We start from the raw sequence: 12,812 nt of genomic DNA on the forward strand, positions 1-12,812 counted from the left end.
CCGAAGAGAGCGACACGTTTCTCAAGGCGCCCCGTCCCGGGCCTGGCAGGTCTGGGATGGAAAACGCCCTGGGGCTCTGCACCCCGAGCCCCCAGGGCCGAGCTGGCATTGCTCTGGTCTTCCTGTGAGGACGTTTCTCTCCCCAAGGGTCACTGGCGCCCGGCCGCCTAGAAGTGAAGGCCGAAGGAGCCAGGAGTGTTGTCGTGCTGTGGGAGCACCCCCTGAAGCCCATCGACCAGTATGTCCTGGAGTGGCACGAGGACCCCCCAAAGGGCGGCGGATTCCCCCGGCCACGCTGGCTCCGACTCCCCCCGTCAGAGCTGAAGGCGGTAATATCAGGTACTGGGGTGGCCAGAGGGCCAAAAGGGCACCGTGACGGTCAGCGGGGGGAACAGGAGCACTGTCATTCATTCAATTGTATTTATTGAGCACTTACTGTGTGCAGAGCACTGGACTAAGTGCTTGGGAAGTGCAAGTCGGTAACATGTAGAGACGGTCCCTACCCAACAACAGGCTCACAGTCTAGAAGGGGGAGACAGACAACAAAACAAAACATGGAGACAGGTGTCAAAACCGTCAGAATAAATAGAATTACAGCTATATGCACATCAGTAACAAAACAGAGTAGTAAATATGTACAAGTAAAATAGAGTAATACATCTGTACAGATATATACAAGTGCTGTGGGGAGGGGAAGGAGGTAGGGCGGGGGGATGGGGAGGGGGACAGGAAAAAGGGGGCTCAGTCTGGGAAGGCCTCCTGGAGGAGGTGAGGAGGCTGACACCAAGGTTGCGGGCTTGTGAGACGGGAAGGATGGTAGTGCCGTCTACAGTGACGGGAAAGTCAGGGAGAGGGCAGGGTTTGGGAGGAAAGATGAGTTCAGTCTTGGACATATTGAGTTTTAAACGGTGCTCTGCATACGTTAAGCGCTCAATAAATACCATTGATGATGATGATGAGTTAATCCTCACGTTACAGATGTGGTAACTGAGGCCCAGAGACACAGCAAGCAAGTGGCAAAGCCAGGGTTAGGGTCCAGATCTTCCTTCACTAGGCTATGCTGCTCTCCCCTGGTACAAGTGACACAGGTTATACCAGCTGGGTAGCCACTAAGGCTATGAATTAGGAGTGAATGGGTCAGAGGCTACCTGAGCACAGAATTTCAGGAAATATTTTCAAATCAGGACTGGGTTGTTTAGCGGTGACTGGGTGAGGGAAGGATATATATATGTGTGTGTATATATTCAATCGTATTTATTGAGTGCTTACTGTGTGCAGAGCACTGTACTAAGCGCTTGGGAAGTACAAGTTGGCAACATATAGAGACGGTCCCTACCCAACAGTGGGCTCACATATGTGGAGAGGAGAGAGAGAGTGTGTGTGTGTGTGTGTGTGTGTGTGTGTGTGTGTGTGATGAGGACAGAGCATATAGCTTTTACGCAGTGTGTCTCAATGGAAAGAGTCCTTATCTCCCCTCCAATGGCTTTAGAGTCAGAGGTCATGGGTTCAAATCCTGGCTCCGCCAATTGTCAGCTGTGTGACTTTGGACAAGTCACTTAACTTCTCTGTGCCTCAGTTACCTCGTCTGTAAAATGGGGATTAAGAATGTGAGCCCCACGTGGGACAACCTGATTACCTTGTATCTCCCCCAGCGCTTAGAACAGTGCTTGACACATAGTAAGTGCGTAACAAATGCCATCATCATTATTATTATTATTTGCACATAGCACTTAATAAATGCCATCATTATTATTATTATCACACAGAAACTGGGCAATGTGGAATTCCCATCATGAAACAGCAAAAGGGTCTCTCTCTCTCTCTCTCTCTCTCTCTCTCTCACACACACACACAGACACACACAGACACACAGACACACACACACACACACACACACACAACAACTGTATTTACAAATGGACTAGCCCAGGTAAGTAATCGAATGTACAGCTGAATAACATATATGTGCAGGAGAGAGCTGCTCGGTATGTATGGTTAGAGTGTTAAACTAATCAGGGAAAGCTTATTGAAGGAGGTGGTGGGATTTTAAGAGGGCATTGAGTGTGGGGAGAGTCGTAGCCTGTTGGATATGGGGAAGGAAGTTCCAGCTGGGAGAACAGCATGGGTAAGAGGGCAGAGGTGGGAGAGGTGAGAGTGAGGCTGTTAGTTTAGCGTCAGAGGTGAAGAGATTGAGCGGGCAGTTGCGGGTGAAGCGCATAATAATAATAATAATAATGATAGCATTTGTTAAGTGCTTACTATATGCAAAGCACTGTTCTAAGTGCTGGGGAGATTACAAGGTGATCAGGTTGTCCCACGGGGGGCTCACAGTCTTAATCCTCATTTTATAGATGAGGTAACTGAGGCCCAGAGAAGTTAAGTGCCTTGCCCAAAGTCACACAGCTGACAATTGGCAGACGGGGATTTGAACCCATGACCTCTGACTCCAAAGCCCGGGCTCTTTCCAATGAGCCACGCTGCTTCTCATAGAAGCCCTTAAGTCGAGTGTGAGGGGGTTCTGTTGTTTTGATGCAGAGGTTTTTGAGGAAAGGGGCGAAGTGTGTGATGCTCCAAGACATTCTGTGCCACAGCAGGTGGGATAGATTGGATGTGGGGAGAGGCTGGAGGCAGGGAGGCCACAAGGAGGCTGATTCAGCAGCCTAGCCCTGATGGGACTAGAACCTGGCCAAGCTGGTAGCTGTTTGGATAGAGAAGAAGGGATAGACCCGGGAGATGTTAGAACATGGGCTGGAGTCAGAGGACCTGGGTTGTGATTTCAGGCTCCACCACTTACCTGCTGTGTGATCTTGGGCAACTCCCTTAACTTCTCTGTGCCTCAGCATTGTCCTCTGCAAAATGGGGATTCACTACCTGTTCTCCCTCATACTTAGACTGTGAGCTCCATGTGGGACCTGATGATCTTGTATCTTACCCGGTGTTCAGGACAGTGCTTAGCACACAGGAAGTGCTTAACGCATACCACAATTATTATTTATTATTACGTATGAAGAACTGGAGGGATTTGGCAGTAAATTGGATGTGAAAACTGGAAGACATCGAGGAGTTGAGGACAATACCAAAGTTGCGGCTAATGGCCCAGGGAGGGGGGTTGTGATGGGCAGACAGAGATGGGAAAGCTAGGGAGGAGGGGTGGGCTTAGGAAGGAAGATGTGAAGTTCGGTGTTAGATGTGATGAGTTAGATTGTTGTCGAGTGAGAATCCCTTCACCTCTTCTGGTCCCTTGACGTTGGGGGGTGAGCGTGGCCCGGGCACCCCGAAAGCTGTCGAAAAGCGCTGCTGGCAAACTGGCACTGACTAATAGTGATAACAACTGTGGCATTTGTTAAGTGTGTACTAAGCGGGTCAGGTCCTGGGGAAGATACAGTACTCTTGGGCAGACCCAGTCCCTGTCCCAAAGGGGGCTCACAGTCCGAGAGGCCCCTGGCTACTCGGACTTTAGGGTTGAAAGGAGAAAGTGGGGAAAGCCGTAGCCTTTTCCCCTGCTTTCTTAGAGCCTGAAGGCCATGAGCCATCCAAGCCCCCTGCCTCACGTTTGCCCTCTGATCTCTGAAGCCACAGGAAAGCGATTCCTAATTCCGGAGAATTTGTCCAGCATTTGTAGGTGGTGTCCTGCCTGGGAGCAAGGGACTGGACTGATTGACTTCAGGAACCCCCACAAGTCTCGTGATTCCCTGAACTGGGTGACAGGAGTTCCACCTCCTGTGTCTCTTCTTTTCCGAGTTCTCCCTGGGCAAGCTGAGGAAGGAAATTTTCTTTCCTGGGATTAGAAGAAGGGGGTCAGTCAGTCAGTGGTATTTACTGAGCACTTACTGTGTGCAGAGCACTGTACTAAGTGCTTGGGAGAGAACAATTTAACAATGTAACAAACACATTCCCTGTCCCCATGGAGCTTGCAGTCTAGAGGGGGAGAGTCCTCCTCTTCCCTGGGTGCCGGTTTTGGCCGGAAAGGGCCTATCTGATTCCATCCCCCTCCCTGAAGGCAGGACGACTCCCAGGTCGCCGGGCTTGGGGAAAGGGGATCTGGGGGAAGCAGAGGTGGGAGGTGCTAACTGGTCTGTCCCGTTCCTCGCAGAGAGCATATGGCCACACACGTGCTACCGCGTCAGCCTCTACGCCCTGGCCGGGGCCCGAGGGGGCTGCTCGTCGGTCCTGGGCAGTACCGGCTCCCGAGGTGAGTCACTGTCGCCCGCGCCCTGCCTACCTTTTCCCCTTGGTCCCTCCCAGCCAGGGCACCACGGAGACCTTCAGGCCGTCCCTCATGTCTCTCCTCCCTCCCCCCCTCACAGTGCCGCTCAGCGGGCCCCAGGTATCCGGGACCACGACGCAAGGAAAGGTGGTGTGGGTGACGTGGTCAGCCGTCCCGGCCCACCAGCAGATGGGCTGCATCCTCCGCTACCGGCTCTACGTTCACCAACGGGGCTCAACCTCTGCCCCTCTCGTTTTTGGTACGTAAACCCCGGGCCGGGGACGGTGAGGCGGACGGACAGGGAGGTACACGGCGGGTTAGGTGAAGAGTTAGCCCCGACTTCCCTCCTCCTCTGCAGTCTCTCATTTCTCCTGCCTCCTCTGCCACCCTCTCTACATGGATGTCCCACCAGAACCTCAACATGTCCTAAACTGGACTCCATCCGATCTCCCAAATCCTCTCCTTCCACTTAACTTTCCCATCACTGTTGACATCACCAACACCCACCCCCACCTCTCGAGCCTGCAAACTTGGCAGTCTCCTTGAGCCCTCTTTCAACCCCTATATTCCTTCAGTCACCAAATCTTGTTCATTCCTCACATCTTCAGACTGCCCCTTCCTCTTCAACCAAACTGCCACCAAAGCACTCCAAGCACTTGTCATATCCCAACTAGACTACTGCATCGGCCTCCTTGCAGACCTCCTTCCCTTCAGATTTTTCTTCTCTCCGGTCCGTACTCCACTGTGCGTCCTGAAACACTTTGCTAAAACACTCTGTCATATCTTCCCACGACTCAGAATCCTTCAGGGATCATTCCTGTCTTCATCAAGCAGAAACTCATCACCTTTCTCTGCCTATTTATCCACCCTTTCCCCAGTACACCCCAGTTCCCACTCTCCGTTCCCCTAGAACAGATCGACTCACTGCCTTTTCCCCAACTCTCCCACTGTTGAACCACACCCTTTCCTCTGCTTGGAGCACTTCTGAAATTGTATACCTCTTCTACGATGCTTTCCCCGGCTAACTTCTAATCTTCCTACTTTTTCAATGGCCAGAACTGCCACTTCATCACTTTTGCCACCCAAGCATATTATGTTGTACTCTCCCAAGTGCTTAGTACAGTGCTGTAAACACAGTAAGCACTCAATGATTGAATGAATGAAATAATAATTGTGGTATTTGTTAAGCGCTTACTATGTGCCAGGCACCGTATAAGTGCTAGGGTGAATACAAGCAAATCGTGGTGGACACAGACCCTGTCCCCCAGTGGTCTCAGAGTCTCAGTCCCCCGTTTCCAGACGAGGTTCCCAAGGCCCAGAGAAGTGAAGCGACTTGCCCCAGGTCACACAGCGGACAAATGGCGGAGCCGGGATTAGAACTCATGACCTCCTGACTCCCAGGGCCGTGCTCTATACACTAATAATAATAATAATGGCATTTGTTAAGCGCTTACTATGTGCAAAGCACTGTTCTAAGCTCTGGTGAGGTTACAAGGTGATCAAGTTGTCCCACAGGGGGCTCACAGTCTTAATCCCCATTTTACAGATGAGGCAACTGAGGCACAGAGAAGTTAAGTGACTTGCCCAGTCACACAGCTGACAATTGGCACAGCCGGGGTTTGAACCAGTGACCTCTGACTCCAAAGCCCGTGCTCTTTCCATTGAGCCACTCTGCTTCACTAGGCCACGCTACTCACAATGCCCGCCCCCAGCACCCGTGTCCGTACCTCGTAAACTCTTACTCCCTCTGATCTGTAATGTGTGGTAGCGTCGGTCTCCCCCGAGGGTCTTCGAGGGCAGGTATCAGGTCCTTTCGGGCTGTCATCTTCTCTCAAACGCGTAAGCTCAGCGGCACGGGTCCTGTACCTTGTCTACGTCCTCCCCATTGCAGAAATCCCTGCGGAGGCATCGCAGAACTCCCACCCGCTGGAGAACTTGACGCCCGGCGTGGCTTACGTCGTGTGGCTGACGGCCTCCACGGAGGCCGGGGAGGGCCCCGCTGGGCATGAGGAGCTGCTGGTCCTGGAGGGTAAGACCGCCGGACAGCCCTGAGGTGCACGATCAGCCGCTATCCGCAGAGGGGCTGGTGGGCCTAGACAGCGCTTCCCCTCTTGCCCAAGGCTTGCTCCAACTGCCAGTCTGCCATCCAGCCAGAATGCCAACAGCTTCCCGGCACCCAGATGGCTGCCCTTAGGTTTACCCAGGCGAACCCTCCGGACAAGGTGGAGGGGAGGGGGCCGCTTTGCTCAGCCAACCTGGGCATTTAGTGCAGTGCACTCACTGCCCGGGGTAGAGGCTCAATAAATACCAGTGGTGCAATGACTGAAGTCCGTGTCTGGCCGTGATCCTTCAGTCCCAGATGGACATCCAGTACCCCACCCGCCCACTTAGAGGTAGGTGGTATCGAGCAGCTGTTGGGACCCCAGCCCTTTCCTCCACCCCTAATGCTCTTAGTAAGGGCAAGGATCACCCTCATCACCATGAGCCATTAATAGAGGAAGAAGTGAGTTCATGACCCCATTGCGTGGTCTTGTCCCTAGATGTCTTACAAGGTCTGAGGTGATGCTTTATTCTAGTACTGCCCCTCATCCATCACCTGCTGGGTCGAAGCAGTGGTATTTATTGAGCATCTAGCCAGTGCAATCAATCAATCAATTGTATTTATTGAGTGCTTACTGGGTGCAGAGCACTGTACTAAGCGCTTGGGAAGTACAAGCTGACTAGTGCTTGGGGAAAACAGACATTTTTCATGCCCTGTAGTTTGCCCTCTAATGGAATGGCAGTAGTGATAGTATTCATTCAATCATATTTACTGAGCCCTCACTGTGTGCAGAGCACTGGACACGCTCCAACTCAGGATTTGGGGGGGTTGGGCTCACACTCTGATGAAGAGGGGCATAAAAATATTCACAGCTAGAGGATGCAGACCAACTCTCCAGAATATTTAAGGCAAGTTATTTTTATTTTCGAACGAGCGGTAGGGGGGCCCCCGGGTACAGCCAGGAGGCCGAGGGTGACAGACCATCTCCCCCTTTTTCCCATGCAGCCGACCGGAGCAGCCTGGTGGGACTGACGGTGTCCATCGCTGTCCTGGCCGTGGGAATTTTCTCCGTGAAGCAGATCAGACACAAGTAAGCTGGGAGGCCGGGACGCATCTTGGCAAAACGGGCTACTACTCTTCCCTGCGTTTCACAGCATCAGTGGTATTTATTGAGCACTTACTAAGGGCAGAGCGCTGTATTAGGCACTTAGGAGAGTAGACATTGTGACTATACCATCAAGACTGGTGTCAAAGACCCCGAGGTGATTTTTCTTAAGACAGGAGAGAAACAAGAGTATGGACAAGCAGCAGGCCCTAGTGGCTAGAGCAAAGGCCTGGGCCTAAGAAGGGCCTGGGTTTTAATTCCGGCTCCGCCCCTTGCGTGCTGTGATCTTGGGCAAGTCGCTTCACTTCTCTGTGCCTCGGTTACGTCATCTGTAAACTGGGGATGAAGACTGTGAGCCCTACGTGGGACAACCTGATCACCTTGTATCTACCCCAGCGCTTAAAACAGTGCTTGGCACATAGTAAGTGCTCAACAAATACCGTAATTATTATTATTCAATTATTCAGTTGATTCAATGCCAGCTAGATGCAGAAAGCTACTAAGCACTAAAGAGAGAACAATAGAGTGAGTGGCCATGCTTTCTGCCCTCAAGAAGCATCCAATCATCATCTAGCAGGCCTGACCGTATTTTAAGATTAGAGAGATGGGCGCAAAAGTGTTAAAGGGACAGCAAGAGAAGAGTTCCAACCCTGCAATGAAAGCACTGGGTTACTGAAAGGTGGAGAAGGGCCAGCACGCCCCACCTGCGGGAATCGGACAGGGAATATGTCTGCTAATTCTGCTTTATTGTACTCTCCTGAGCACTTAGTACAGTGCTCTACATATAGTAAGTGCTCAATAAATACCACTGATTGAGGCTTGGGCCTATGTGCAGTCTCACCGGTGGCATCAAGCCTCACCGGTGGCATCATCCCCCTCTCCCCCTCATCCCCCTCTCCATCCCCCCACCTTACCTCCTTCCCTTCCCCACAGCACCTGTATATATGTATATATGGTTGTACATATTTATTACTCTATTTATTTATTTATCTTACTTGTACATTTCTATCCTATTTATTTTATTTTGTTGGTATGTTTGGTTCTGTTCTCTGTCTCCCCCTTTTAGACTGTGAGCCCACTGTTGGGTAGGGACTGTCTCTATGTGTTGCCAATTTGTACTTCCCAAGCGCTTAGTACAGTGCTCTGCACATAGTAAGCGCTCAATAAATACGATTGATTGATTGATTGATTGATCAAGCACAGACAAGCCCTCCAATCACCGGCTTGTTTGTCTGCTTCTGTGCAGAACCGCCTCGCTCGTTGCTCTCCTCAAACCACGCTGGCTCAGCAGCAGAGTTCCAGACCCAGCCAACAGCACTTGGGCGAAAACCTATTCGTTTCTGGAGGTAAAGTTCCTTGATCAGAGTAAAAACCCCAGTCTCCTCTCCCTACCACTTTCCTCTAAAGCAGAGAGCCACGGAGATGGAAGGGGAGTCGTCTCCTACTGTTAGGGCTCTGGTTGAGGGGGGGAACTAAATAAACAGCCCTTTGGGGCACAGACTGAGAGCACTAGGCAACCCATCAGAGGGAAGCCAGCACCAATTTCAGCACCCCAGGTGCCTAGGACGGGAAGAAGAATTAAGTTAAAATTTCCTTCCGACCTTCAGGCCCAGCCCTAAGTGGGGTCGGTGCGGAGCAACCATTGAGGGTATCAAGTGACCATCTGCGCGGCTCACCTGTGGAGTGGGAAGGCTGGCCTGATGCACTATGGAGTAGATGTCCCTCCAGTAGGGCACCTGTTGGGACTCTGGGCTGAGGGCCCTAAGGAAGACCCTGATGGCCTTCGCCACGGTGGGCTCCATATTCAGGGTCTCTGGAAGTCACCCATTCTATTCCTACAGTCCAAGGGAATTGGCAAGACAGGGGGAAAGCTATCCGTCCGGAGCAGTGATTGGCTTTCCCCATCCAACCCAGCCCCGTCCGGCAGGAAGAAATCCTCCCCCTTTGGGGTTTTGGTTGGTGACTGGCCACTCTAGCGCCTGCTCACCCAGAGAGGCGGCTGAACTTGAAGAGCCCCAGCCCCGGCATCACCCCCCTCATTTCGTTGTCTTTTACCCCAACCGCCATCCAGGATGAGATGCAACTCCACTCAGACAAACTCCCGTTCACCTGGCCCAGTTCTGAAGAACCTGAAACTCTGACGATTAAGGAGGTTCTGCACAGAGGGGGCTCGGCGCCCCACGGTCCCACAAGGAAAGCCTTCCCGGCCCAGGAGCCCACTCAAGAGGCGGGAGACCGAGCCGCTTCGCCAACCCCCCCGCGGTGTCCGCAGGTCGACCCGTACAAGACCATGGGGCCGGGGGGTCCGGAACCCACAGGAACCCAGTCAGCCCCAGCCAGCTCCCTGCTAGCCATGACGGTGGACTATTTACCTACCGCCATGGACTACTTGTCCTCTGCCATCCTGCCCTCGGACTCCAGGCCCTCGGACCCCGTCAAGATGGAGGACCTCTTCCCATCCGTCTTCCTGAAGATCCCTTTCCAGCCCGTGGCCTTCCCCGGCCCCGGAAACTTGACGCTGGACCAAGTGAGGATTAACGGTGAGCCCCAGCTGAGGGGTGGGCTTCTGAGCAGCACACCTGCGGCAGAACAGCCTGAGCCAGGGGGGCCTGTCTGCTCTTCGTGACCCTCCCCAGGCCCTAAGGAAGAGCCTGCAGACCAGCCCTGCACCCTCCCTTGCCCACCACACTGAGCTCTTCCAGTCACAGCCTGCAGCCCTCACGGGTGCAGCGTAGTTAGGGCCACCTCACAGGGGTCTTTGCCAATAGAGAGGTGGCTCAGCCCTCTTTTTCTTAATGCTCTCTGGAGTCCCAAGGAAAGCTGGCAGACCCAGAGTGGGGGCTACTTCAGCCTCCCGCCCTGTGACCGACTCACAGGAGTCGGGAATGGGGATTTCCATCACAAGTCTCTCCCCTTCTCCACCAAGGGACAGTCTGGCTCTCCACCCCTTACCCACCGTCCAGATGTCAAGTATCTCAAACCCACTCAGAGGGTTCAACGTGCTGCAAGTGTACCTTCAATGAATATTTGCTGAGCAAATGCTACAAGCAGAGCACTCGACCAAGGGCTTGAGAGCATAGAAGAGAGGTAGCAGACACGATCCCTGCTCTCAAGGATCTTACAATCTCACTTCCAGAGCAGCTACAGAAGTGGTCATCACCACTAAAGTGGAGGGGTGATGCGACGTCCGGGTAAAGTGGCCCTCACTCAGCTACCAGCGTAGGGGCAAGGGCCCAGCTGAGGAAGATGGCCAGTCCCCAGCCAGTAAGGTGGACATAAACCCCCTTCTGCCTGGGGAAAAGGGGTGCTGGCAAAGTGGCTTTACCAAGTGCTTCCTGGAAGTGGTCTACACCTTATCTCCGAGGAGAAAAGCCACAGAGGAGGAAGTCTACACCTCCCTAGAAGGTCAGTGAAACACACAAACAGTAAACTGGGCGACTTGGCCAGGTTTCTTGGGGATAGCTGTACCCTGCAAATGCCACCCCTAATTCCGGTATCTACTGACACTAATAACCACGGGTTGGGGGGCAGGTGGAACTGACGATGAATGGATCCCGAAACAGAATCTGCCTACTTGTATTCCAGGGTGTGCCACCGCAGTCAGTTGTGGGGTGGGGGGGTGCACTCCCCTTTCCATTGGCAACGGCCTGAATCAAAACCTATCCAAGTGACCCCAAGTGCTGAAACAGGTCCTCACTAGCTCTGAAACCCTGACAACAAAGCATATGCCAAAAGCACAGACCTTCACTTGCGCCGTCTGCCCGGGAGAGCATTCACTCCCGTCATCGTCAATTCCCATCTGAGCGGACACAGGTCCAGCCAATGGAGGGGAAACAAAACCCATTGGATAGGAGGTTTGGGTGGCTTTTCCAAGAGCCACTAGGCATCGGAGGTGGTCACAAGACACCATTCCCACCCAAAATATCTCAGTCAAACATCTGTGAGAAAATTTCTGGAGCCCAAGTTCGACCTCTCTTCGGGATGTTATTGCTGCCAAGCAAGGCAGGGTCCCAACTGAGTGAGGAAGAAAAACAAGATAAAATCCTGGGTTCTGGAGCAGTTTGGATTAGGTGAGCATCAGTAGGAACTCATCTCTTCGGCGGGACATCTCTCATCCTGGACAGTTTGGCTAAATGGCCAGAAACTCGCCTCTGCCCTGGATAGACACAGGGCCACCTTGGATGGCCCACTGACCAGTCAACCCTATAGAGGCAGGCACATGCTCTTGATGCAGGTCAGAACCCCTCAACACCTCTCAACCAAGCCCCTTGGCTCTGGGAAAGGACTGGTGGCTGACCCCCAGAAGCCTCTTGTAGTTCATTTCGGGAACAGTGATGCTCTGAAATACAAGCTGTACATTGTCAGGATCACGTAAAGTGGTAATCTTTCTACACTACTCCACAGACCTGAAGGGGGGTCGGGGGAAGGGGAATGGTAACCAAACAATCCAGGGCTCTTAAGCCAATCAACAGCCCTGACACGGGCTCTCTGCCCGAGTCAATAGAACAAACACCGCTGAGAAGAACGAAAGGTGGGTTAAAGCAACAACCTATATTCATGATTGGAATACACCACACAACTGTCCTAAGAGCTTTTAAGATGCATTTGTCCTCTTAACATTTCAAGGAATTGCAGTACCTGGAAAACAAAGAGGTATTCAGTCAGGTTTCCAATTTCACGAACAGATTCGAATACCTTTAGCAGTGAGGGGAAAATTTTTCATAAGCCCATCTACCTGGTGGGAACGGCTCCTCTTCCATCCTGCACAAAAACTGGTTGGTTTGACAAATCGGGACCTGCCGGCTCCCCAGACATCTGGAAATCCCCATTAAAATAAGTGGTAACGGCACCTCTATATCACCATACCAATCCACGGCTTTGCTGTGGGCAGCCAGTTGCCAGTGTGAATCTTTATGTATTCCTAAAGCAAGAGAACATAAGAATCTTCTCTGGCATGAAGCAGCCTGCCCCCAAAATCACACCCAAATAATCGGATGGGGTCTCGGACATGGACATATCCCTTCTAAATAAGGGTCATCCTTGCCCCCTGGTCACTAAAGGGCCTGGGGACTGAATGGTTTCAGCCCCAGCACTCAACACCCAGCTTGGCACGTTTGCTTAACAAATACAATTATTGTGATTACCCACTAGTGGCTTTGCTGTTTCTCTTCCAATTCTTCTTGGGATAGGTCTCTCTTGCGTTAATCTGTAAATTGTTTTTTAAAGCAAACAAGAAGCAGGAAGCAGAAGACTGACTTTACCCTAGACTTTAGATCCCGTTTTGGTCCTCTGGCCCCCGATCTAACTTCCCTAATACATTCCACATCTAAATCTCTGGCCTCCTTGTGAAAAAAGCCAAGGAACAAAACATGCTTGTGAGAATCCCCACTGCAAAGAGTTATAATTTTTCCAGAAATCGTGGCAGCGAAGGTCATGTAATCCAGGGCAATGCCCTCACC

General features: G+C 52.1%; 1 protein-coding gene across 1 annotated transcript in view; it reads left to right on the top strand.

Moving 5' to 3' along the window:
• The window catches only part of IL12RB2 (interleukin 12 receptor subunit beta 2), a 48,110-nt gene extending 38,059 nt beyond the window's left edge, over positions 1 to 10,051 (top strand). The window contains exons 9-15 of the mRNA XM_038753004.1: positions 148 to 339; positions 4,094 to 4,192; positions 4,308 to 4,466; positions 6,099 to 6,236; positions 7,254 to 7,338; positions 8,600 to 8,699; positions 9,425 to 10,051. Coding sequence (XP_038608932.1) covers positions 148 to 339; positions 4,094 to 4,192; positions 4,308 to 4,466; positions 6,099 to 6,236; positions 7,254 to 7,338; positions 8,600 to 8,699; positions 9,425 to 9,979 — 1,328 coding nt within the window. The 3' untranslated portion in view covers positions 9,980 to 10,051. The remainder of the gene's footprint in view (positions 1 to 147; positions 340 to 4,093; positions 4,193 to 4,307; positions 4,467 to 6,098; positions 6,237 to 7,253; positions 7,339 to 8,599; positions 8,700 to 9,424) is intronic.
• Positions 10,052 to 12,812: the final 2,761 nt, after the last annotated feature.

The sequence above is a fragment of the Tachyglossus aculeatus genome, chromosome 10 (genome assembly GCF_015852505.1).
Source record: "Tachyglossus aculeatus isolate mTacAcu1 chromosome 10, mTacAcu1.pri, whole genome shotgun sequence".
NCBI classification, from domain to species: domain Eukaryota; kingdom Metazoa; phylum Chordata; class Mammalia; order Monotremata; family Tachyglossidae; genus Tachyglossus; species Tachyglossus aculeatus.